General features: G+C 35.5%; 2 protein-coding genes across 2 annotated transcripts; one reads left to right on the plus strand and one right to left on the minus strand.

The window, feature by feature from the left end:
* Window positions 1-328: 328 nt before the first annotated feature.
* Window positions 329-7,414, minus strand: LOC138900285 (uncharacterized). Its single transcript, XM_070187008.1, has 5 exons — window positions 7,118-7,414; window positions 6,873-7,007; window positions 6,183-6,767; window positions 4,601-4,684; window positions 329-397 (listed from the first exon to the last, which is right to left on the minus strand). Exons 1-5 carry the CDS (start codon window positions 7,412-7,414, stop codon window positions 329-331), a joined length of 1,170 nt encoding a protein of 389 aa, XP_070043109.1.
* Window positions 7,415-11,823: 4,409 nt separating this feature from the next.
* On the plus strand, window positions 11,824-16,792 carry LOC104109378 (uncharacterized). The gene is made up of 9 exons (XM_009618658.2): window positions 11,824-12,019; window positions 12,358-12,575; window positions 13,167-13,281; window positions 13,636-13,725; window positions 13,907-14,080; window positions 14,170-14,289; window positions 14,625-14,735; window positions 16,309-16,390; window positions 16,461-16,792. Exons 1-9 carry the CDS (start codon window positions 11,852-11,854, stop codon window positions 16,508-16,510), a joined length of 1,128 nt encoding a protein of 375 aa, XP_009616953.1. The 5' UTR covers window positions 11,824-11,851; the 3' UTR covers window positions 16,511-16,792.
* The last annotated feature ends 10,441 nt before the right edge of the window (window positions 16,793-27,233 follow it).

The raw sequence follows: 27,233 nt of genomic DNA on the forward strand, positions 1-27,233 counted from the left end.
CTGATTGGGGAATCCCCATTTTTCCCATGTTAAGCACTGGTAGGTTACTCTTTACTCCTTGCCCTCTCCCGCCAGTCTTTGATTTCCTTGTCATCCAGCCTTAGCTGAGAGGAGCTCTCATTCTAGAGAGAGAAAGCTATTTTTTTTTCCTTTGTCTTCTTAATACAAATTCTCGCCTTAGGGCAAAGTTCTTGGTCCCCAAGTAAAGAAAAAAATATATTTTTATTCTTTGGCTCCAAGCTAAAAAATTTTGACTCCAAGTTTGAGTACTTTGGCTCTAAGATTAGCCATGGACAAATTTAGGCCATACAATTTGTAACTGGATTTTCTAAATGACTGCAACAAGAAACCTTATATCTCCACATGCAGTTTCTCTTCCTTCATTGCGCTGAAGAGCCTTACATTGCAATTGCAGATATAAGAATCATTTGATAAGTTTTTAACATGTGTAACTTATACTAAACTATTTGAAGGACATTATTTTTACTAGTGTCGGGTGGTTCTGTTACCTCTCACCAATATAGGTATCAGATAATTCTACTACTTAGGCTGATAGGCAAAAATTGTCTAGTGTCTCTACTGTAATTCAAACATTGGTCTACTAGAATTTTCACTCATTTTATTGACCTCGAGGCTATATCCTTAAATGATATTCAAGCTGACATGTTTATCGAGAAATAAGTCTTTTTCTCCAGAAATTAAACTGGCAATAGAAATTTTTAAGAATTTACTTTCTCAGTTGCCTCACCATTTCCCTTCGCAACTTAATGATATCTCGAAATCAATAATAGAAAGAAAATCGCTACACTGTCAATTTTTTAATAATTATAAATCTCATTATTAGAAATATACAAACTAAGTATAGAATAGGGGCTTACTAACTCAACCTACTGAACTCCAATCTTGATAGATAGTTCCTACGTACCAGCCAAAAAAATACTAGCTACTTTTTCCGTTTTAATTTATATGAACCTATTTGATTCAGTACGAAGTCTATTTCTTTTTTCTTTTCCGAAAGGTGTGATCTTAAACTGTTATATCATTTGTGTGATGATAAAACTTTGAAACTTATGATCTTAAATATGTCATAGTATTTGTGTCTCCATTAAAACTTCTTTTGAGGGTAAAAAAAGAAGTTTATGTTATTCTTCTCTGTAACGACCCGACCGGTCGTTTCGGGAGTTATAGCCTCATTTTTCCTATTTCTACTTCTTTTGTATTATTCAGCTGCATTATGTTATATCGAGTTAGTTGGTTCGGGACCGGAGTGGTTTTAGAGTGAATTGAGACACTTAGTCTCTTAAGTAGAACTTAAGTTGGAAAAGTTAACTCGATGTTGACCTATGTGTAAACGATCTTGGATTTGAAATTTGATGATTCCAATAGCTCTGTATGGTGATTTTGGGTTTAGGAGCATGTCCGAAATATTATTTGGAAGTCCGTAGAGGAATTAAGCTTGAAATGCCGAAAGTTTAATTTTTGAGAAGTTTGACCGGGGGTTGACTTTTTGATATCGGGGTCGGAATCCAATTCTGAAAATTGGAATACCTCTGTTATGTTATTTATGACTTGTGTGCAAAATTTGAGGTCAATCGGACGTGATTTGATAGGTTCCGGAGTTATTTGTAGAAATTAGAAATTTCAAAGTTCATTAGGCTTGAATAGGGTGTAATTCATGGTTTTAGTGTTGTTTGAGGTGATTTGAGGGTTAGACTAAGTCCGTATGATGTTTTAGGACTTGTTGGTATATTTGGTTGAGGTCCCGAGGGGCTCGGGTGAGTTTCGGATGGTTAACGGATTGGATTTTGGACTTGAAACTCTGCTGGAATATTTCTGATACACCATCTGGTTTCCTTCATCGCGTTCACGAGTGGAGCCTCACGTTCGCGAAGAGGAACTGAGAGTCTGGCAATATTTTCTCTTCGCGTTCGCGAAGAGAAGCACGCGTTCGCGAAGGGTGGACCGGGGATGCATCGCGAACACGAGATGTGTTACGCGTTCGCGAAGAAGAGAGGAAGCAGCTGAAGCCCCCAGGCAATTGGTCTACTCATTCGCGTAGGGGTTGTCGCGTTCGCGTAGTGAGAGGGAACGAAGCATCGCGTTCGCAATGGGTTGAACGCGTTCGCGTAGAAGGCATTGAAGCAGAGGCATTTTGTGCTTCGCGAACGCGAGGGTGATGTCGCGTTCGCGAAAGAGGAATTTGGACGGGAGTTATTTTTTGCTTCGCGAACGCGAGGCACTGACCGCGTTCGCGAAGAAGAAAAGTCTGGGCAGTGAGTTTAAGTTCTGAAAATGGGACTTTGTCCCATTTTCAGTTTTTGGCGATTTGGAGCTAGGAAGTGAGGCGATTTTGGGTAATTTTCAGAGAAAACAACGGGGTAAGTATTCTTAACTCAATATTGGTTAAATTACCCGAATACATGGTTGTTTTTATCATTTAATTGGTGAATTGAGTTGGAAAAATTTGAAAACCCTCTTGGTTTAAATCGAAGATTTGAGGGTTGAGTTGGGGTCGGATTTTTGTAAAATTGGTATGGTTAGATTCGTGGTTGAATGGGTTTCCGGATTTTGTAACTTTTATCGAGTTCTGAGACGTGGGCCCCACGGACAATGTTTGAGCTAATTTTTGGGTTTTTATGGAAAATCATTATAATCTTGTGGAATTAATTCCAATAAATTTTATTGACTGAAACGAATTATTTATGACCAGATTCGAGGCGTTTGGAGACCAATTAACGAGGAAAGGACATTCCAGAATAAGAATTTCGCGGTTTGAGGCAAGTAACGATTGTAAATCTAGTCCTGAGGGTATGAAACTCCGGATTTCGTATCATTCTACTATTTTGAAGTGACGCACATGCTAGGTGACGGGCGTGTGGGCGTGCACTATTGGGGAATTGTGACTTGGTCCGTCCTGTAGCAACTGTAAAGTTGCATACTTTGTTGAAACCATTTGATACTTATATGTTTTAGAAAGAATTTCTATAAATTGGGTTGAATGCCATGTTTGGGCCTTGCGCCAATGCTATTTGGACCCTTAAGGGTTGTTTCTTACCATCCTCTCACTGTTTTCGATTGAAAATCTATACTCAGTCATGTTTATACTTGTTTACCGCATAACTCAGTTTTTGACTTTATTTTGATGTATATAAATGTTGTTTTGGGCCGAATGCCCTGTTTTACTGAAATGCCCGAGTGGTTTGAGAGGTTTATGACTGAGAGAGGACGAGGGCCTGATTTGTGAGGATGAGTGTGGATCGGGGCTGCCCGCCTGCAACATATTTATGACTGAGTGAGGCTGAGGGCCTGATTTGTGAGGATAAGTGTGGATCGGGGCTGCCCGCCTGCAGCATATTTTATTATTATAGCACGTGAGTTGTCCGTGCAGATTATAGCGCTTGGGCTGAAGGAGCTCCTCCGGAGTCTGTACACACCCCCAGTTAGCGCAGGTACCTACTGAGTGCGAGTGTCGAGTGCCGAGTGCTAAGTGACTGGGGGCATGAGTGATTGTGAGGTATGCCCGAGTGGCAAGAGTGATTGTGAGGTATGACCGAGTGGCACGAGTGACTGTGAGGTTTGCCCGAGGGGCTGTTTATAAGTGATGTTTTTCCCGAGGGGTTGTTTATGATTTCATCATTTCTTTTGCTCACCTTTGCATTGAGCCTTTGTTTGAAAAACTGTTGGAAAAATATCTTTAAATAATTTTTACTGGAACCGGGTTTAAACGAGATGATTCGATTCAAACACTGATTTTTAAAGCATGTTGCACTTTACTGAGATTTCATGATATGAACGTTATATGCTTTATTGCTCGTCACTACTACTCAGTCTTTATTTATTGTTGTTACTTACTGAGTTGGCGTACTCACATTACTCCCTATACCTTGTGTGCAGATTCAGGTGTAGCTGGACACGGTAGCGGTTATTGAGTGTTCTGGTTACAGGTTTTCTTGGAGATAGTAAGGTAGTTGTTTGGCAATCGCAGCCCCAGCTCTTCTCCCTCTTATCTTCCTCTAGTTGTATTTAGATATTTTACAGGCTGAGTTAGCCTTGATATTGTTAGACAGATTGTAGTAGATGCTCATGACTAGTGACACCCCGATGTCGGGCTTTTCTTTTCCGCACTTCTATTTTTCTTTGATTTGAACTCTTTAAATGGAGGTTTTATGTTAAATAATCTTGAAATTTTCTTTGAAATGAAAATATCGGTTTGTTTTGGAAATGAGTCAGCTTGCCTAGTTCCACGATAGGCGCCATCACGACAGAGGTTAGTTTGGGTCGTGACATTCTCAAATTGTAAAAAATATCTCTTTTCGGATGAACTAAAAAGGAAAAAAGATCACATAAACTGAACGGGAGAGAGTAAAGTAGAAGAAGATTATAGACAAAAATAGATGGTTCAAGACAACAAAAATGAAAATGATAGTTGGATGATCCAGGCAGCTATTAAGAAAGCCTTCCCTAAAGTTAATATGACATTACCTTGGGTCAATTTTTGCGATAAAATGTTCAAGCTACAACCTGTTCTCAAAATCACAATAGTGTGTTGGGAGATGCCAAAGCCTAGCACACTCAAACTGAACACTGATAGAAGTTATACCTCATCAATAAATAATGCAGGGTTGGGAGGTATTCTAAGAGATTGTAAGGGTAACATGATAATGGCCTTTTCCCAGCCAGCCAACTGCAGCAACAATATCATAGCAGAAGCACAGGCAACTAAATTGGGTATAGAATGGTGCGTGCAGAATGGATATAACGATTTCACACTGGAACTTGATTCCTTGGAAGTCATTCAGATGATTATTGACAAACAAGCCAACAATTACAAGTTGCTTCATATTATCATGGACATCTCTCAAATATTGAGTCAAGCTAATGTCATAGTAAGTTATTATTTTAGGGAGGCTAATAATGTTTCGAATTATCTAGCAAAAAGTGCCAAGAATAGTCAACAAGGCTCCTTCTATTACACCTTTGAGGACCTTCCTAGAGGTGCGAAGGGCCCCTTTATGTTGAACAAATTTCAGATGCCTACCATTAGGCTAAGATACGACAAGGCTAATTTCTTTGTTAGTTAGTCCTTTTTAGTTGGTGGGATGGCTGAATAATTAATTTTTGCTTTAAGGCCATCCTTTTTTGAAGGACAATTGCTTGTCCGTGTGTTGTAATTTTGAGGTAAAGTCAAGTCCCCCTCTTGTTCTCTTTTTCATGAATACAACTACACCCAGATCACTGGGAAAATTTATATTAAAAAAAATATATACACAGTATTATTTTTTGATGAATCAGGTTCAGTTGAACCCACTACGTCCCGTATTCACGCAGGGTTTGAAGAAGAATCGCGCCCCAAAGGGGTATAATATAGGCAGCTTACCTTGATATTTGCAAGCATCAGTTAGACAAAAATTATGATTTGAAATAGAGCTTCATAATATGATTGCAGTTGAAGTCTTGTGGTTTGGTTGTTGATAAACTCAAATATGGTGTGAACTAGTACTGAAGGAGGAAAAAGAGGAACTCTGAAGTAGAAATGGCAATCACGGGGTCTTTATTGGTCCATTTTTGTTGGAGGTATTTGTTGGGGGGAGGGAGGGGGGTTGAGGAATATTAATTACATTAATTTGCATGTACAATCTCACATGTGCATATATAGGTGACATTAATTCTCTAAGTCTATATTTTACTGTTTATTATTTTAGCATAATCATTTCGGTATTTGGTGCCCATTGATCAGATTAATCCATATGTACACTATGTAGGGCTGGAAACACTCTCTATTAAAAGATTTTTTCATTATCATAATTCAAACCTGAGAATTATAATTAAGTCGTCTCATTCTTTGTTTTGTGAAAGAATTTCAAAATTTTAAGAAAAAATCGCATCCTCCTTAAAATCGTAAATACAGGAAGAGCTTACTTTGAACTAAACGAAGCAGAATCAGTGACTATCAGAGGCGGAGCTAGAATTTAAAGTGTATGGGTTCTAAATTATAAGAAAATACTATGACCTAAAACTAATATACAATAACAAGCTGACTAAAGAATGAGTATCGATATCTAATATATATTAAAGGTAACGAACCAGACAAACACAATATATGAATATAAACATTATTATTTCAATTGCACTCGATGACTTGTCATGTTTTGAAAACGATCAATGATCGCATCATTAGGTACACTTTCAAATACTCCATCCTCTATATAACAAACTAAACAATCATTCAAAAAGTCATCACCAACTCTGCTTCGCAAGTCATTTTTAATAAACTTTATTGAGGAAAAGGCCCTTTTGACTGTTGCAGTAGCCACAGGTAATATCAAACTTAGCTTCACAAGCAAATAAACAAGTCCACATGTCTTGTGAATATTTATTTTAACTAATGTATTCGAGAGATCACCAAGCCCTTTCAAGTTAGAGAATGCATTGTCCATTTCTCGAACATAGTCAATATAGTTGTCAAGCTCAAAACTAAGATCTTCAAGCTTAGAAGCAGTGAACTCATTTTGATAATATATAGCAAGTTTCATAATCTTGTTTTTATCATAATTTGCAAAAGAATCATCAGGACTCAAACTAGCCATACTAAGAAGCAGATCAGTATTCACTTCACTAAAACGATTGTTAAGCTCCGAAAGTTGCAAATCAATAGCGGCACAAAACACTTCTACATGAAAATGATGAGAATATGTAACAGTTGAACTTTTATGCTTAGACTTTCCAAGACCATACTTCTCATCTATTTTTGGGATCACAATACCATTCTTATCACAAAACGAAGAGACATCTTCTAACAAAGAATTCTATTTAGATTCCCTCATTATTTGCAATTGCCTTTTTGTGAAATGAATAAGTTTCATAGAACTAACAATATCTTGATCTTTTATTTGCAGAGCCATATTCAAATCATATGTAATTGCCATTATTTTTAACATCAAATGTAATATATACACAAACTCATAAGATCTTATATCTTCCACTAGACTTTTTGCTAGTGCTTTCTCCTGATAATTTGAACCCTCATTTGCAAGAACTCTAAGTACATGAACAATTGATGAGAATAAAAATATAAAGTTGCGCAATGTCTTAAAGTGATATCCCCAACGGGTATCACCTGGTCTTTGAAGCCCAGTTCTTGATTTAATCCACTTCCTGTATGAACTTCACCAAGCACTAATAACTCGTTTAATTTTTCAGCTTGATCATCTCTAAGCATCTCCCTACGCTTATAAGAACCTCCAACAACATTCAAAACATTAGCAAGAATGTCAAAAAAATTATTTATATCATGGTGTTTCTTTGCAACAGCTACAAGAGTCAATTGCAATTGATGAGCAAAGCAATGTACGCAATATGCCGAAGGATTATCTTTCAGAATCAAAGCTTTAAGACCATTAATTTCTCCTTGCATGTTACTATCTCCATCATACCCTTGTCCCCGTATTAAAGATGAACTCAATGAATGTTGTAAAAGCAAAGAATTTATTATTTTTTATAACGCATGTGCAGTTGTATCTTTAACATGAACAAGACCAAAGAATCGCTCAATAAGTTCATCCTCTTTGTTGACATAGCGCAGAATAATCGCCATTTGTTCCTTATGAGAGACATCTTTAGACTCATCAACTAATATCCCAAAACAATCCCTATTCAAGTCTTCAATAATTGATTTCGTTATTTCTTCTGCACAAGAATTCACAATATCTTTTTGAATATCAGGAGAAGTCATGGTGTTATTTTTTGGAGCTTTTTCTAATGCCACATTTTTCACATCTTCCTTTCTATCCGCATACCATTTTAAGAGATCTAAAAAATGGCCTCTTCTTGTCGAAGTTACACTCTCATCATGGCCGCGAAAAGGCATTCCTTCTTTCAAAAGATACCTTATCACATCAATTGAAGCATTCAAGCGAACTCAATGTTCACTTTTAATTTTCTCAGATTGCTTGTTCAAAGATGTTAGAATAGATTATGCTTGATTCATTAAATTTAGCATCATCTTGAAACATCGATTATGAATACTATTCACGTCACCCACATGTGATTTAAGCCTTTCTAAACCTTTATTCCAACCTCTAAAGCCATCTGTTGTGAAAGCATCGCCTACTTTTTTTTCATATCCTCCAATCTCATTTTTAAACAAGTAACAACATAAACAAAATACTGCATCTTGTTTAATGCTATATTCTAACCATTGAGAATATGAAGTTTTAAATCATTCAGGATTAAACTGACGCATTATTCCTCCAAAATTTCTTTTTGGAAAGACAAAACCACGAGGTTGACAAGGTCCATTTTGTATATAATTTCTCTATACTCTGTCACGTAAATTAGGTGGATATGCTGAAATTAGTTTTCTTTCAGCTGGATCGGGCTCATAATCCAACACTTTATCCGATGCTTGGGAAGGATTAATATTGTTACTAATAACTAGACATAGAAAACTTGACAAAGGAGAGCTAGAAGAAGCTGCAGAAGCTTGAGCTTTATAAAAACTCGTGATCATATTGACTTTTGCTAGAAGACCCTAAAAATTACAAAACAAAATTACACCCGAAAGTTGGTCTCACTAAGAAACTAAAAACAAGAAAGTAGGCCCACATACCTTGTGTGTCGATTTGTCGGAGAATCCAAGTTTAAACTTTTGAAAAGTACAAAAGCACAAATTGACAAAGAGAATGAAGTTCAAAATGTGGGACAACCCTAGAATCAAAGATTAAAAATCAGATTTTGTATAAATTGTAAAATATAAAATATAAGAGGAAAACATGAAAAGAAAAAATCAGGAAAGAAGAATTGAAGAAGGAAGAAGGGTCTAACTTCTAAGAGAATAAGAGCATACACAACGAGAGTTTGATGGCACCCGACTCCGGCAGAGGGTTGTAGCAGCGATCAAAAGACTGACAGAGGCAGAGAATCCTAGCTTTTTTGATTTGGGAATTAGAAAGACAGAAGGTGTGTTGGCTGTTTTTGTTTAAAATGAATTATTTATTAGAAAGAAAAAATGCTTTATGTTTTATGTATTAAAAAGAATAAATGTTAGTCTAAAGTAAGTCAAAAATGTCCTTTGGAGTTGTTTGAGAATTACATTGTAGTTAGTTTGTGCTTTCTGAAATTCTTTTTGTAGTTGTTCGAGAATTACATTGTCCTTAGTTTGTGCTTTCTGATATTTTTTTTGTAAAAAGCAATTGTGCTTTCTGATATTTTATTTATAAAAAATAACAAAATAGCACACTACTTCGAGCGGGATTCAAACCCACGTGTTCTCCCCGCGCACCCAGAACTCTTACCATTGAACCCAAACCTCTTTTGTTACTGGGTTCGGCATGATATATTTATATAGAAACAGTAAATTTTTCAATACAAATATAGGTTCTCGAAAAAAGTCACTGGGTTCGCCCGAACCCCACCCTCTATTGTAGCTCCCGCCCCGGTGACTATATATGCTTTCCAACATTTGAATGAAATTATGTTAAAGAAACAAATAAAGCAACTACGAGCAAAGACCAAATAGATACATACACAACATACGTTTTACAATGTAATTGGATCAAATAAGTAATCCACTACAGAGGATCTAAAATAATTATATGAAACAAAACTTATTTATGAAATATATTTATTAGAAACAACTGATATAAATTGGAAAACTTTAACGTTCTTCTATCCTTAATCAGATCTCGAGTTCAAGTCTTGAGAATGAAATCTTCTTTGATAGGAAACGTTAAAACTCCTTGCAATTAAATTAGTCATATCAATGAATTATGAACACCAGATAGTTTAACCAAAGAAAAAAAAGAAAAGACAATCCATATGCGTATTTGCATTTTTTGTTTTTAACATTATCTGTCATAGAAAGGATTCTTTATTTGCTATGTATAGGCTGGCTTATCAAATAATGACGAGATTTAAAATCACGAAATTTAGCTCACTAAAAGCCTTGCCTATAAATTGTAAGTTCATAATACAAGTTTTATTATGATATATACATAATACAACGTAAGCCTTGCCGACGTTCCTAAAGTCTTTTTATTTTATTTTAAATTACGTATACTGTCAAGTAATGACACATAAATTGAAATGAAAAGTAGTAATTTTCCCTACAATGTGAAAAGAAAATTAGAAACTTATCACTTGGAAATGGGCCACTTCATTCTCAACAAAATAAGTGAAACTATATTGTATAGTCGCTCTAAAAAGTTAATAGCCAATAAAATATTTTTTTATATATATTTTATATCTTAAGAGCAAGTTCTACAGAGTGGTGGTTAGATCGATTATGTTGTATAGGGTTGAGTGCTGGCCCGTCAAGAAATTTCATGTCCAGAAGATAAAAGTAGCTGAAATGAGGATATTGAGATGGATGTGTGGTCATACCAGCAAGGACATGATCAAGAATGAAGTTATTAGGGACAAGGTAGGAGTGGCATCTGTGGAGGACAAGTTGCGGGAGTCGAGGCTGAGTTGGTTAGGGGATATGAAGATGTGAGACATAGATGCTCCGGTTAGGAGGTATGAGAGGTTGTCCATTGCGGGTTTGAGGAAGGGAAGGGGCAGGCCTAAGAAGTATTGGGGGAGAGGTAGTTAGGCAGCGCATGTCATTGCTTCAGCTTACCGAAGATATGACTCACGATAAAAAGGCGTGGAGGTCGAGGATTAGGGTTGTAGATTGACAGATAGTAGTGTGTTCCTCCTAGGCTTACCAGTAGTACTAGGAATATTTTTGTGTTATCTTATTCATGATTCTTTACTATTACATGTTGTGTTATTCGCGTCCGTTACCTTAATATATTGTTGTTACTATTGTTTGCTACTTGTGTCTTATCTCCATTGTTCCTTGAGCCGAGGGTTTGTCGGAAACATCCTCTCTATCTTTATAAGGTAGGGGTAAGGTCTGCGTACATACTAACCTCCTTAAACCTCATTTATGGGAATACACTGGGTTTGTTGTTGTTGTTATAATTAACTAATGAATGTACTTTTTTAGAAATTTTACCTCCTATAGCAAAGGTATACACTCTATTTATTATAAACCAAAATTATTTTAAAATATTATTTTCTATAGTTACCTTTTGTATTTTATAGCAAAATAAATATTTTATGGTATATACTACCATTGAAGCATGAAATACGCTATTTATGTTTTTCCTCTCTCTTAGGCAGCTGGACATACCTATTTTTAAGGGATTATTGTTACTATATTCATGAATACACGACGCGAATACATGCGAATACATGCGCATATAACTGTATTCATGAATACAGCAGCGCGAACACATATAAATACATATACATACAACTGGACTGCCGTGATTTAAGGCGTTTTTGCTACTGTATTCATAAATACATGGCGTGAATATATGTGAATACATGCGCGTACAGCTGGACTGCCCTGATTTTAGGCGTTTTTACTGCTGTATTCATAAATACAACAACGCAAATACATGTGAATACATGCGCGTACAGCTGGACTGCCTTGATTTTAGGCGGTTTTTACTATTGTATTCATGAATACATGGCGCGTATATATGTGAATACATGCGCGTACAACTAGACTGCCCTGATTTTAGGCGCTTTTTGCTGATGTATTCATGAATACAGCAGCGCGAATACATGTGAATACATTACCGTAATAACTGAATAGTAGATATAGCAAGTAATTATGTATATGGTAACTATAGAAAGTTAATAGTCACTAAACAATAGTTGTTTATGAAAATTCTATTTTTTTGAGTCGACCAGCTAAATATGTAACTTGCCCACAAATTAACAGCCCATCACGGCCCTCTGCATTTGGCCCAATAATAAAGAGTCCATTTACACTATCCTCTTCTCCAAAGAAAAAAAAATGGAAAATCGACTGAAGGAGCTGAGCATGGAGGATTCCGACGAAGAACCGCCACTCGCCGTCGAAATCAACGACGCCGTCAACTCCAGTCAACTGGCGGAAAACCCCGAGCTTCCTCCGGTCGGCGTCACCGTCATCACCGGTTATCTTGGTTCTGGAAAATCCACCGTAATTTCTACTGCTACAAATTTTTTGCTTATATTCAGTTATTAAATTATACTCCCTCCGTGCCATTTGTGATGTAGTTCGACTAGACAGGAATTTAAGAAGAAAAAATTGACTTCTGAAACTTTTGGTCTAAAACAAGTCAATAGATATTTGTGGGACTATAAATCATTTGGTTGAAATGAGGTAATATTGGAGGTTTAAAGTTTAAGTGTTTTTAAATACAGAAATGTGTCATTCTTTTTGGAACAAATTAATGAGGAAATAACGTGACATAAACCGGAGAGAAGGGAGTATTAACTAGTTTGGGGTTGACTTATAGTTGTTGCTTTTATTGTTAGTTGATAAATTATATACTGAAAGAGCAACATGGGAAGAGAATAGCAGTGATACTGAATGAATTTGGGGAGGAGATAGGAGTCGAGAGAGCTATGATAAATGAAGGGGAAGAAGGCGGTCTTGTGGAAGAATGGGTAGAGCTTGCAAATGGATGTATTTGTTGTACTGTGAAGCATAGTTTGGTTCAAGCATTGGAGCAGCTTGTTCAGAGAAAAGAGAGGTAATATGATCGTGCTTTCGCCTTCACACTGTCCTTTGCCATTATTTTCTCACTGTTTATATGCATATATACTTAAAAATGAAATCTTTTTTATGCTGTGGGCTGCTCAAGGAAGGTGATGCACTGATGGTTGTACACATGCACTTCAAGCTACTGTTAGTTTGAATTGAGTTTCTTTGGTGGAATTATGGGTTATGCATAACTTTGTTCTGCTATGAAGCCTTGGTTCTATACTTGAGGAAATGGGATTAAAGAGACTGCTACTTGAATCTGATGGAATTTCCTATGTGTAACAAATATTTCATACTTTTTCAGTCTCTCTCTTTACTTTCTCATTGGCATTTAAATATTAGCTTCTCTAAGGGGTATTGTTGTTTGAACCTCTGAACACCATGCGCTGAAAACAGGCAAGGAAATGCATAAGAATAAAAGAATCTTTAAATAAGAACAGAAATGAGAAGGATCTGTTTTCACCAAGTGCTTTCTCTGAATAATCCTTCCTTGTTAAGTTTGGAGCCAGGTGACAGAGTTCTGTAGTTCTTTGCTAAAATATTTCATCTAATGATAAGGAGCTATTGTGTTTGTTTGTAGACTTGACCATATATTGCTAGAGACTACTGGTTTGGCAAACCCTGCCCCTCTTGCATCCGTGCTTTGGTTGGATGATCAGCTGGAATCAGATGTTAGGCTTGACTCGATTATTACTGTGAGTTCTGTGTTACAATGATTTAAAACTTAATTTATAAAGTTTTCAGAATTTTCCTTTTTTTCTCTACACTTCTCTGTGGATGGAGAAAAGAATATTTTCTGAAAAGTGCAGCGGTTTAGATTTTGTAGTTTTATGTGTTCATTCTTAGATCAGCAATATTCAACTAAAATTTATCATGCTGGTTAGATGTGCATTAAGGAATTACTTATTGACTTCATGTCCATCCTTTTATTGTACCTTCTTATATGATTAACTTCATATGCTATTGATTGTTCTCAATAGCATTCTGGTTCTTAAAAACTTGTCACTTTATTTTCCCAGAGGTTTTAATTGATTTTGCTTCTGTAACAGGTTGTAGATGCAAAAAACCTTCGGTATCAGCTAAAACCAAATCCTAACTCCTCTTCATTTCCTGAAGCTTACTTACAAATAGCATTTGCGGTAATTGATATGTTAGTCTCAACATTCAATCATCTGAGGTTTCTAATTAGGCTTTCAATCTAAGTTACCTTTCTAGCAGTTATCCCATTCTTATAGGTGCTAACCAGGATTGCGCTCCATACAACTTAGGTCTGGATCATGAAATGAAATCATGTCTGACTTTTATTTATTAACGATGTAGGATGTTATCATTCTTAACAAGGTTGATCTAGTTTCTCAAGACGACTCAGGAGCAATGCTACAGGAACTGGAGAAGGAAATCCGTGATATTAATTCCCTTGCCAATATTATTCATTCTGTTCGTTGCCAAATTGATTTGTCAAAGATATTAAACTGCCAGGCATATGATCCTACTGTAAGCAATGGTCCTTAATGCACTAAATTCAGATATTGTTAGACAGCAGATGGAGAGCTATTTAATCTTCTTTATTTTAATTTTCTTAGCATGCTGCTCATCTGGAAGCATTGTTGCAAGAGAACAAATCTCTAACTACTAAAGGCCTTCATGACAGTGAAGTCAGAACATTGTGCATCTGTGATACGCAGCAGATTGACCTGGATAAGGTAATTTTTTTTAAAAAGGTTGCTGGTCTATGTGCTTGCTTGGCTGTGACTTAAGCCATCTGCTGCAGAGTCCTCTGATTCTCTGTCCTTGGAAAGCAAAAAGGGCTTGCTAATTGTGGCTGATATCTTGTCCTTTCTTTAAAAGCCTTTTTTCCTTTAAGGGGTCTCATACATGCTATAAAAATCTATGAAGATCAGTACACCTGTAAATCTCAGAACCAGTACTTGTAGCCAGATTACTATGCTTTTATGCTCCTGTTGTGGTTTTAGCATAATGTCATGCACAAAGGTTGGCACTTGGATCACTAAGGTCCTTACTTACCTTGTGGCAATAGGTTCGCACATGGCTTGAGGAACTCCTTTGGGATAAAAAGTATGGCATGGATGTTTATCGTTGCAAGGGAATTTTAAGAGTCAAAAACTCGGATCACCTCCACACTTTACAGGTAACATGTCCTACAATAAAGAAAACTAATATCAAGATCTGAAGCACTTCTACTTTTACTTCTAAAATTGTTTAGGGCCACTTTTTTGGTTATTTTGCATCATTTCAAAAGATTAAAAGCCAGAACTAGTGAGCCAAGATAAAATGACAACTAGAAGAACAATGATCAAATGCTTTGATTTACCAATTTATGAAAAAGAAATGCTTTGGGAAACACATAATTAGAGATTGACTAGTGATGGAACTTTCAGCTAATAAATAAATCTCAAACAGACGTCCCTGCTATTCTTCTTTTCCTTTAACCATCCTGTATCCGAAGCCTATTGGCCCGACTAGTACGGATCTGCACTGAGTAGGGGTATTAAGGGGGGTAAAGCGCTCCCTACCAAGAAGTTCTCTATTCCCTAGGCTCGAACTTGAGACGTCTGGTTAAGAGTTGAGGGATCCTAACCATCCCACCGCACCTCTTTGTGGTTCCATGCTAGGCTACTATTTTTCTTGTAAAAAGTACTTATATTTAATTAAGAACTCAACCTTTCTGTTGTGCATTGATTGCAATAGATTCTGATATACAATTCTTGGCATATTTCATCAGTTATAAATTTAGTTCCCTACTATACTTCATGCAAAAAGCAATGACTCTTCAACACTGATGAACGTAGGTGGTTCTCTTTTCGGTGGAACTTGGAAGTTCGAATTTTCCTTACGTTTGGTGGAATATTATTTCCAAAGACATCTCCATGCAGATGTGTGTCATTTACATTTAAAGTTGCAACTTTATATGTTACATGGAGTTAGCTGCATGCTGTAATATACTGTTGTAGTGGTAATACATGTAGCTCCTAAAGCTATCAGGTGAACCAAAACGTCTGTACCCTTCCTGTTTTCTTTTTCAAAAATATCTGCGAGCGTCATAGATAGAAAAGATCATTTAACTGTTTTAGTCGCTTTTGATGTAAATCTCTTGAAAACGAAAAAGAAAAAGAAGTGAAAGGGTTGTTTCCACTTGTATCCCTAGAGCTTGAGTAAGGTGCTACATTTCTTATTTTAGTTTACAGCTTTGGCTCCTATCAAGCAGCAGAGCTATTAGCTAGGTCACCTTTTTGGCACTTATATAATACCTTCTCCGAGTGATGTGGCACTAATCTATATTTCAGTCCACTTTTTCTTTCTCGCCAACTATGGGTTCTCCTCCACCTTCATTGTGTTTTTTTGGAGTAGCAGACAATTCTTCGATTAGCCTATAGTGGACCTGCGACCAAATTGTACCATATCTCATTGATCCTCTAATTATCAGCATGCTATCACAAGTTGATATATAAAGAATTTCTGTTGCCAAGAATGTCTATCAACCATTTTTGTTACTTTTGTTCTTTTACGAGAAAAAGCAAAGCAGGATATTTTTGTGTTTTCTGGAACTTAAAAGAAAATATTGCAATAGTATTTCAGTACAATCTCATCCTATAATAGCTGTACGACATCGATTGTGTCTATGGTGTTGTGTTCTCTTTCTCCTAACATACTGACTACCGTAACCTGATAACAAAAAGCATATTGACTACTGTATCTGGCAGGGTGTGAGAGAAATATATGAAATTGTTCCAAGTCGCAGATGGAGAAATGAAGAGATTCAGATGAATAAAATAGTATTCATAGGTAAAGACATTTCAAAATATGAAGTTGATTTACAGCTGGTTCCTTTTTTAAAGTTTCCTTTCTCTTGCAGGTCGGTTTCTGAATGAACAGATCCTTTTGGACTCCTTACAAACTTGTTGAAACTGATTGACTCAATAGAATTTGATAAATCCTGTTTTCTGTCGTTAAGGCGGAAAACGGAACCAAAACTTCTCGCCATGACTAAATCTTGTTTGGTTCTCGTGCTAAGAAATTTCAGATACAGCAATAGGAAACAACACCATAGACAATTTCAGATGCATAGGAAACAATTCCAATCACAACTTTGTTATAAGAATTTTATGTAAGACTCTAAATTTAAGTTGTGTGGAGAATTACATAAGTATTCAAATAAGATGAAAGAGTAAAGTTGGACTTACGAAATTTGAGTATATTAGAACAATTCTGGTTACACTAATATAAAGTATTATTGCAAACATAAATGGTATAATATTTATGATGCATATTTTCCAATTGTAGTCAATGCTTTTAAAATATCAAAATAAGGACCCAATTTGAGACAGACACTAAACGCCCCGGGACAATTATATGGCATTGTCAATTCCGTACGACTCAAGAAAGCCATGCGCACGGTTTAAACTTTAGCTAGTAAATTTACCATCGCGCGAAAACATATCAATTACTTGGGAGATAGTCTTTATAAATTTACTTAGGCATACAATTTTCAAGGATGAAAAAAAAAAAAAAAAAAATTATTTAATCACCGCTTATTTAAATAATCCTTAAAGCAATTAGTCATGAACTGCTAAATTACTTATACAAAATCTGTTATCTAAGCTCCTAAATTAAAACTTAGAACAAAAAAAAAGGTAAACAAATTAGAAATAAAGCTTCTGCAGTAGCCATTTCAGATCCCCACAGCCTTGAAATTGCATATACACACTCTAATTTGATTAGTCTTGCTATATTTCACGAAGTAATTGCAAATAAACATGTTTAATTTGTTTTGAGTTGTTGCCTTGAATTCCATTAGTATCTTCCTCACTTCTGAATGGGATAAGTAGCAAGAATGAGAGATTGATCCCCCTATTTCACACGTTGAAGAGAAATTCAAACATAAGGGGAAAAAATACTTAAATAGTGTACCCAAAAGATAGCTCTAGATTATTATTATAATACCAAAGATGAGGAAGCAGTGCATGCTTGAATTTTTCAAATAATAATTAAAAAATAAATCAAATTGAACATAATTCTCACAAACATAAAAAAGGGGATGACAAAGGCATATAGTTGTATACTCTTCAATTGCGATTCTAAGAATATCATTATGAAAATTGTCAAATGTCACGGTCTAGTTCACAAAACTCCACACTCTGTATGATGAATTCTTTCTCTATCGATTCACATGCCTTTCAATATCGACTTCTTGACATAAATTTCAGTCTGAAAAATACCTTAAATGTAACAAATAATAAAGATAAATGCAATGACTGGAATTTAGAAAAGAAGTTTTACAGAAACTTGATCTTTGATACATCTGCACTTTGAATGAAGTTTTCTTTCATGTAACTCAGTAAAGGCGCAAAAAGTAATACAACAATTATCTACCCTTGAGCAACAACAATACTTATCGGGTCACAGAGCACAAAATTTTCTTATCAGAAGAGGAATTTAATGCATGCTCATGTATTAACTGGCTAAAATACTATAAAACATAATCATAAATATAGAAACTTCAACATCTCACCTTAAAAACCAACAAAGAGCGCTCATGTATTAGCACGTTAAAATATAAAACATAGACGAACTCACCTTTTTAAATTAATATAACACGACATTACTGGTTTTCCTTTTGTTTGTTGTAAAAAAAAGCTTCCTATAGTCCAATATCGTGTATATCTCATTACATACAACCTAAACAAATATTATATTTTTACTTCAGAATTTATCATTTGCACGGGGCGAAGCATGTACAAGCCTAACATTATAAAAGAAATTTGAATAACCCTAAAACTCACCGGAAACTGAATTGCATTATTCTCTGAAAAATGCAGCTAGTTAGTCATGTCGCAAAAAATTCCTGAAAGCTCAATACAAGGGCTAAACAAAATAAAGAGTGCACAAAATAAAGTCCAAAGTGAAAGGTTTCACTGAGTTACATGTAAAAATGTGAATTTTTTAAAATATTGCTATTGATTGTGTTGCTTGATATCAGACTCAAGATAAAACATGATTTTTCGTGATTTCTTGACTAAAGCAGAAACCTCAGGCCATTTTCATGGTTAACTATGTATTTAAATCAAACTGTACATATAATCAATCCTCATTGCTTTGAATCTCTCTATCTTATACTTTCTTTTGCATCCAAAATTTACCCATTATATAACTATAAGAACTAACCCATAATCCAAAAGTATGTATCATAGATTTATAATGCATTATATGACTCAACATAATTGCTCATCTACTTTTTTACAAACTGTATCAAATCTTTACAAACTTATCGTACCATCTTAATAGATTTATTTATAGTTTTTTAGATGACTATTTTCATCAAAAAAAAATTCAAACCTTATTCTAAGACCACTTTTATTCTCCTTCACTTTTATTCTCTCTGCATTTTGGGAGCAGAGCATGCAGCAAAATCGAGCAATGGAGTCTTACGCTACGACATTATCACAGAAAGAAAATATGACTAGTAGATAACTATTTTGTTATTGTTGTGCTCGTGTCAATTAAAACCTCAAGTGCAGTAAATTCGCCCTGGGGACATTGGGTTTGTTGGCATTATAGGCAGCTTGCCCATTAAACCCCATCATTCTACTTTGAAGTGAATTTATTTACCCCTAAAATATTACAACTAGATTCAGTCCAAAATGTATTTTACACACGCTAGCGGATTGCCTTTTTACATTTGTTTTTCATTTTTCTTCTTTTTTCAATTTCAATAGAACCTCCACCCCCCCTCTCCCCCCCTCCCCCACCAAAAAAATTTCACTCTATCCTTTTCGTTCACTTCTTCCTTCTGTCATCTCTTTCTCCCTTTCTACACTAAACATCACAGACCTACGACCTCTCTCCTGCGAAATCCTCTCCCTTGGATAACAAGCGCAAGTAGGAACAATACGGGAGAAACTCTTATGGCAATTGATTTTATAAGTCGTATGGGTTTTGTTTTTGGAGATGGGTGGTCCAAGAACTTAGTCCATATTTATCGAATTTTCATTGATTTTACGGTGCAAATCAGAATAGTTTTGGGTTAATTAATTTAAATGCAAAAGATACTTTCTTTGTAGGTATTAAAATTTTCGGAAGAAGACCCAATTGGATAAGCTCCAATTCCTACTAAATATGACTTATATTATGCAAGCCTTGAAAGTTATGGAAGATAGTGAAGCTTCATTAAGTTTATTTCAACGGGCATAGAGATATCCCTGCTATAAGCCCAATGATGATATTACGCTGTTCAATAAATTGAATCAAAACAGGAATTTTGTTTATCCAATCGATTTTTAGTAACATGGTCCTTGATTCAGCGATCACGAAGAAGGTCATTCCAGGTGGGTTTTCTGGTGAGGGACAATGGGAATTTTAGAGGTGACGACGATTTTCCGGCCAACACCGACCAAATCTTGATCGGACAATAATGATTTGGTTTGCCAGTGAAGACCACGAACATGGGAAGACGATTAAGGAGAAGAGAAAAAGAAAGAAAAGAGTAAAGAATAAGAAATGAAAAATGATAAAGATATTAAGAATAAATAATTAAGTCTAATTAGTTTACAATATCCGGTCACAAAGATGACACGTGTATAGTTTAAGTCATTTTTTAACTTTTTTCTTTCTTTTCACGCGCATGTAAGAATTTGATAATACATTCTTTGCCAAGTCAGCTTGTGGGAGGAAATAAATTTATTTTAAAGTAGAATGATGGGGTGTTAGATCATCCGTAAAGTTTAGGTGTGTAAATAATTTTTCTGTACAAGTTTAATGGGCACTTTATGCCTTTTCTCTTTTTTTTAAATAATATCCTCCACACATAGAGTAACACTTAATTAAGTTTTTTTTTAAATTTCTCTTAGCCTTGAAGAGGAATAAGAAAAGAGAAAAAAGAAAAAAATGAATGCAAGAAGGTTAGGGTAGGTATTGGTGGTAAATGGCGTCACAGCAAATGTCATTAAATAGAGTCCTAAAATTGAAGATTCCGTTGTCTCCATCAATGAGTTGGCCATTCTCCCGACAGTCCGCCACAGCTCACCTAATATCGTAGTAATAAAATATATGAGCGGATTCAGAATTTAAACTTTATGATTTAACTTTTAATATTTTAATTGTCGAAGTCGTTATATTTTTAAGATTATAAATTTGTATCTATTATTTTTATAATTTTAATAAAGTTTACGCATAAATTTATGTTTTGAACCGAAAGTATTAGATTCAAATAAATTCAACACTGCAAAGTTGTATCATTCCGTACAAGTAATATGCTAACGTAGTTGTAGGAGTTGTTGCCTGTTGGGCATATATATAGCGCCTTTTTTACAGATTTGCTTAGGTATTACAACATGTCAGATTATGATTCTGTTTTGCTAAATATAGGTTGGCAGTTTTAAGCAACAGAAATAACCTAACTCTCATTCCATTCCTTCTATATTACTCCCATTTCAAAAAAAAAAAAAAATTTAGTTTGTTGCAAAAAGAATAATTCTTTTTTAAATTTAAAAATAATTTAATTTTATTTTCACAGTTCTTTGAGTCGAGGGTCTATCGGAAACATGCTCTCTATTTTCACAAGGTAGAGGTAAGGTTTGTGTACACACTACCCTCCCCAAACCCTACATGTGGGATTACACTGTCTTTGTTGTTGTAAAATAATGTAACTTTAAACATCACCCTTAATTATCTATAAATTATTTTAAACTACAAGTTTTAAAAGTCTTCTATGCATTCTTAAACTATGTCAAATCAAATACAGTTCATTATCTTTGAAACGGAGGGAATATTATTTTCTTCTTCTACTTTCATTATTCGATCTCCACTAATTCCATCATCATTTGATGTGTTGTTGAATCAACCATATGTTTAATACCTTATTATTTGCACTTTCCAAAGGAACCCAATTATTGGTAGGATTAGAAGAAAACGAGCTAATTTAAACTATTCACTAAAGAATGATTCCTTTGCGTTTATATAGCTGCTTTTATGGTAATTAATTAACTTCTTATTAATTACCAAGTGAAGTAATTACATACCATAGCAAACTTAACACAGATTGCTAACTCTCTTCTCTAAAGAATTATATAGCGGTGTTAAATATACATATAGTTTAAAATGTTAAATTGGTTAGGATCTAAATAACTAGATATTATAAGGAATTTAAAAAAGCAAATTCTAAATTATGACAATAAGTTTAACAACAGAAGAAGAATATATAATAGGAAACATAAAAACTTAATGTATTTCGATCAATAGATATACATCCAAATAGATTAAGATTTCTTTTTGAATTGACAACATCCACTATGTAGACTTTCAGAGTTATAGAGTTTTGTTTATGAAGAAAATTAATTTGTCTCATGAATTTAATTTCGATTTTCTTTTTCATCTTTTTTCTTTATTGTCCAAATCCATCATTAGTCGTGTTGCGGAATCAACCAACAATTAATAGGATTGAAAACAGAAGAGCAAAATTTAATTTTTTTTTGGTAATAAACGACTAGATTCCATTCAACAAAAACATAGTATTACATAAGGGGAGCTATTCATGGTGGTTCAACAGTAACATTATACATGAGAAGATGTCCATCCCTGGGTGGTTCTAAAGTGGGAACCAATGACAAAAAAGAAGCTATGTTACTAAAGGATGTTGGAGCAGCTATTGACGAGATGAGTGCAAAATAGTTTGAGCTGCAGTAGGGTCTTCGATTGAAGCTGGACGTACACGTCGAACATAATGCGGGCCATGAGTATCTGCATGCAGTAGATCTACGACAAAAGAGGGCGCCTCATAGTATGTGTTGGCGGTGATATCTGGTGATGTATCAAAAAATTGCTTTGCTAAGCAATCTGCAACCATATTTTGCTCCCGATATGTATGCTTGATCATGGGATTACGTAGTTGGTGGATGACGGATCTGCAATCATTTAACAGATGTGAGTAAGCAAGGTTATCGTTTTTAAGAAATTATATTACCTCTGTGGAATCTGTTTCGACTTCCAAAAAGAGTAGGTTGTGGCTTAGAGCCATCTGGAGTCCTTTCAATAGAGCAAGTAGTTCCATGTGTATACGTCTTGTTTGATATAGCAGTATTTGACTCACAAATTATAAAATATTAATTTAACTTAATTACATATTATATTAATAGAGATAAAGAAAATAATAAATAACTTAACCTCCATGTGGTTGGATGGATGATCGAGATTCCTCTACTCTTAACTATAGATCTCGACTTTAAGCCTTCGGAAGGAAGAAACTCCTAATATGAAGTGTTCCTTACTTAAATGTGCGGTGCGCCCTACGAGGCACGAATCTAGATTAGTCATGTTAACAAATTTTGGGTACCAAATGATTATACCAAAAAAAATTATCACAAAAATTGAGACAGCAGAAGCGAAATAAAAAAATCAAGTATTACCCGTAACCTATAGTCAAATCTTATACGCATTACCATTTGAGAATCAGCCTTGAATTGGATAAGATGACATTATTTTTGTCGATACAAGTAGAAATTAACGACTTAAAATAGAGTAAGAAAAGTTTGATCAGGACTCTATCATATTTAACCTGGATTTCTCTTTCTATTTTCACTTCTTTTTCTCTTAATAATACAACTTTTCTTCTTCTTTTCACGTTTCAATGTTATAAAAAGCTATCTAACCTACCGCAACCAACTTCATTATATTCCTTCCCCTCCATTCCTTTTTTATAAATATTTTTTATTTATTCTACTTTATTGTTCTTCAATTCCACCATTATGTGATGCATGTGTTGTGGAATCAATCTTTTATAATAACATTATCTGCACTTCTAAAAGTAAATCAATTATTGATCATAGGAGAAAGAACCGGTGAACTGATTATAATATTTGTTAAAAATTTAAAATAGTGAAGCAAGTCCCATGTTCCTTAGACTTATATCACTACTAAAAAAACAGAAATTAGTGATGGACAAATTTTATATCTAAACAATAAAATTTGTCGATACTCCATCGCGTAATCCTGCTCAGTGATAGATTATAAAAAAATTCTGTTAGCTACGAGCAATTTAACGTCAGATTAGCGACGAATTTCGTCGCTAACTTCAATATTTTTAGTAATTTATATGGTTACAATCTAATTTCACTATATATCACCGTGATACGAGGTTTCATTCTGATGGTAGGCTAGAATCCCCTATTTTGGTCATAGTTTGCATTTTAATTACTGCATTTTACTTGTGTTTGAGCTTAAATGATAGTGAATTGCACTTATTATGTGTTTTATGCCTTGCAGAAAGTGATTCTGAGTTAAAAAGATAATCGGGAGCTAAATCGAACAAGTTGGAGCTTTGAAATCTGAGTAAAAGCCCAAGGGATTAAACCGGGATCGCGTTCGGGGGGTCGAGGACCGAGTTTGGATATCAAAAATCGAAGAAAAAAAAATACTCTATAAAAATTGTACTGCCGCGCTGCATGGGGCGGCGCGGCAGTGAAAAAGTATGCTGCCTATCAGAAACTCGCTCTCTGAACTTCCACACTAATGCCCCGCATGGGGCGGCGCGCCTGCGTGATTTTCTTAGAGTACTTTCCTGTTTCGGCTTGAAAAAGGTAATTTTATCCGGGCCCACTCCTACATGGTATAAATACACCAAAAAGATGTTTTTGAAGGGACTTTTGACCTTGGAAGCTTTGGGAGAGCATTAGAGGCTACAAGACTTAGGATTTCATCATCTTTCCATCAATTCAATACGGGAGTTTGGATTGTAACGTTAGATTGATGCTTCCTTATTCTTTAATTATATTTGTGATGACTTCCTCCATAAGTATGGAGTAGTTTACCTTAGGGTTTGACGGATATGGTATTTTGATAAATATTTGTGGATTCGTGTTTGATAAATATTTGTGGATTCTAACTCTAGTTCTTGCTTGAATTCGTTTATGGAGTTTTGAATTATTGCAACTTTATTCACCGGTATATTTAATCGAAAGAGGAATATTTTGGTGATTATCTTTGCATTATTTTATTTGGTTTAATTCAGTGATTCTCCTAAGTAATCAAAAGAGCTTGTTGAATTGTTGATTAAATCAGGTTAGGAGAATATTCAAGAGACGTTTTCCTAAAGACTAATTCATTAACGCATGCTTGCATACTTTCACAATGCTTATATTAGTTCACCTCGTAGAGTTAAGATTTAATCGAGAGAGGAGTCTTGACTACACGTTTGAACTAATCATCGAGTGAATTCATGAGAATCATTAGAACATTAGAGTGAATTAAACTAGAGTTAAATCCCAAATAGCTATCTTGCACCTATCCTGTCACAACCCTTATTCCTCACATTGATAAGAAACCAACTCTGCGAATCTCTAATTCTTTTTCGTCAATTGTCAATTGCTTTATTTTAGTAGTTACACGTAGTTCATAATTATTTAACTCAAGTGTTGATCCTCCTGAATAGAAATTAAACCAGAAATTACTCGAATATTATTTAAATCCAATCCCCGTGGAGACGATAATTATACTATCTTTGACTAGAGAGCAATAATTTTGTGTTATATTTTGCGCTCGTCAAATTTTGATGCCGTTGCCGGGGATTGGCAATCAATAGTGTTCAAATTAGTTTTTGGTGCTAATTTAGTAACTTAGTTTATTTTATTCTACATGGGTTTCCTCTTCCGTGTGCAGGCAACATATTGACTTCTCTGGTATATGACTCGATATTCTTAAAAGGAATTGATTCCATAGAATCTAGAAGTGGAAAAGAGTCTGCGACAGTTGAGGAAAAAGAAATAACTCACCAGAAAGTTCTTGGGGCAACCTTCAACCCCAGAACACATGGCTAATAACGGTGACGACGAAGTAGATTTAGCTGCAAGAGAGGCAGCACAACATAGAGATGAATCTGCACGGATAGCAGCTGAGGCAGTCCATAGAGCTGCTGATGTGACCATCAAAGATGATGGGGGTCGAAGATTCAATCTAAATCGACCCTTGGTTGAAGACCAGTTCGAGAATGCGGTACCCAGGCCTGGTAGAACATTGGGTCATGATTATACCAGACCAGTCTACAATCAGGGACTGTCTATTGTCAGACCTCCACCAGTAGCAACGAATAATTTTGAGTTGAAGCAAGGCTTGATTCAAACTATCCAGAACAATTGTGTCTTTAGAGGGAAGATGAATGAAGATCCTATGATGGATTTTGAGGAAATCATGAACACCTTCTAGTACAACGGAGTGTCAAAAGATGCAGTATACTTAAGGGCATTCCCCTTTTCACTGAAGGATGACGCGAAGCACTGGCTTCGTAGCTTACCAACGGGGTCGATCAGGACATGGGAAGATATGACTAAAAAGTTTCTTGAAAAATACTTCTCAGCTGCTAAAACAATGAAATTCAGAAGGGAAATTCACATCTTCTATCATACGGACACTGAAATAGTTTTCGAGGCTTGGGAAAGATTTAAGGAGATAGTGATGAAGTGTCAGCATAATGGGATTGAATTGTGGATGCAACTCCAGGACTTTTGGGATGAACTGACACCTCCCTCACAACGAACTCTGAACACTGCAGTTGGGGGTCCTTTAATGAAGAAGACTCCTGAGGAGATCGTGGAAATTCTTGATGAGCTCTCTGAAGATGCTAACCAGTAGCCTGCTGAGAGTAATGATAGAAGAAAATAAGCTGGGGTTCATCAAGTAGATTCCAACACATCAGTGCAAGCCCAGCTAGATGTCATGGCCAAAGAGATAAGAAAGTTGACCTTAGCCAAGGTCTAGAGCCAACCATCATTTGTATGTGATTTCTATGGAGTGGGTCGTCCAATGCATGAGTGTCAGGCCTCAGCTGCAGATGAAGTGGTAAATGTTATGGGAAGCTTTGACAGAGGCAACTACCATAGTGGTAATAATTTTAACTCTATGGGACAAAGGCACCCAGGCTTTTCTTGGAGTTCACCGAGTAGGAGCTTGAACTCATGGCAGTAGAATAATCTGAGACCCCATGGACAAGGAACGTCAAGATTTCAGAATCAGCAGAGGCAGCAATACCAGCCTCCACATTCTAATCAATCTAGCATGAAAGATCTAATGAAAGCCTTCATTATTAAAATAGATGAGAGATTTGAAACTCATAATACAGCTATTCGAAACTTATAGAGACAAGTGGGGAAGATTGCTTCTCTGTTGTCCGAGAGGTCTCCAAGAACCCTCCCTGCGGATACCGAAAGGAATCCAAAGAAAATAATAAATGCAATGTCGTTGAGAACTGGCAAAGTATTGCAAGATCTGTTGGTAGCAGAAAAGAAGGAGTTGACGGGAAATCAAGTTCAGAATGAAGTGAGGGCAGAGCAAGAGGATGATCTAAAGGAGAAGAACAAGTCTGAAGTTTCAACAAGGAAGAAAAAAGACAAACAAAGAAGTAATGATGAGATCGAAGAAAGTAAATACATGCCTGCTCTACCCTTCCCCCAGAAGCAAAGAAGAGAAAAGCTGGACAAATAATTCGGGGGCTTTCTAGAAGTGCTCAAGCAGGTGCATGTGAATATACCCTTCACAGAAGTGCTTTCACAGATGCTAGCTTATGCTAAATTTTTGAAGGAGATATTGTCCAAGAAGCGAAAAGTGAAAGAGACATCGGTGGTCAAACTCACATAGCATTATAGTG

This window comes from Nicotiana tomentosiformis, chromosome 10 (assembly GCF_000390325.3).
Source record: "Nicotiana tomentosiformis chromosome 10, ASM39032v3, whole genome shotgun sequence".
In the NCBI taxonomy this organism is placed as follows: domain Eukaryota; kingdom Viridiplantae; phylum Streptophyta; class Magnoliopsida; order Solanales; family Solanaceae; genus Nicotiana; species Nicotiana tomentosiformis.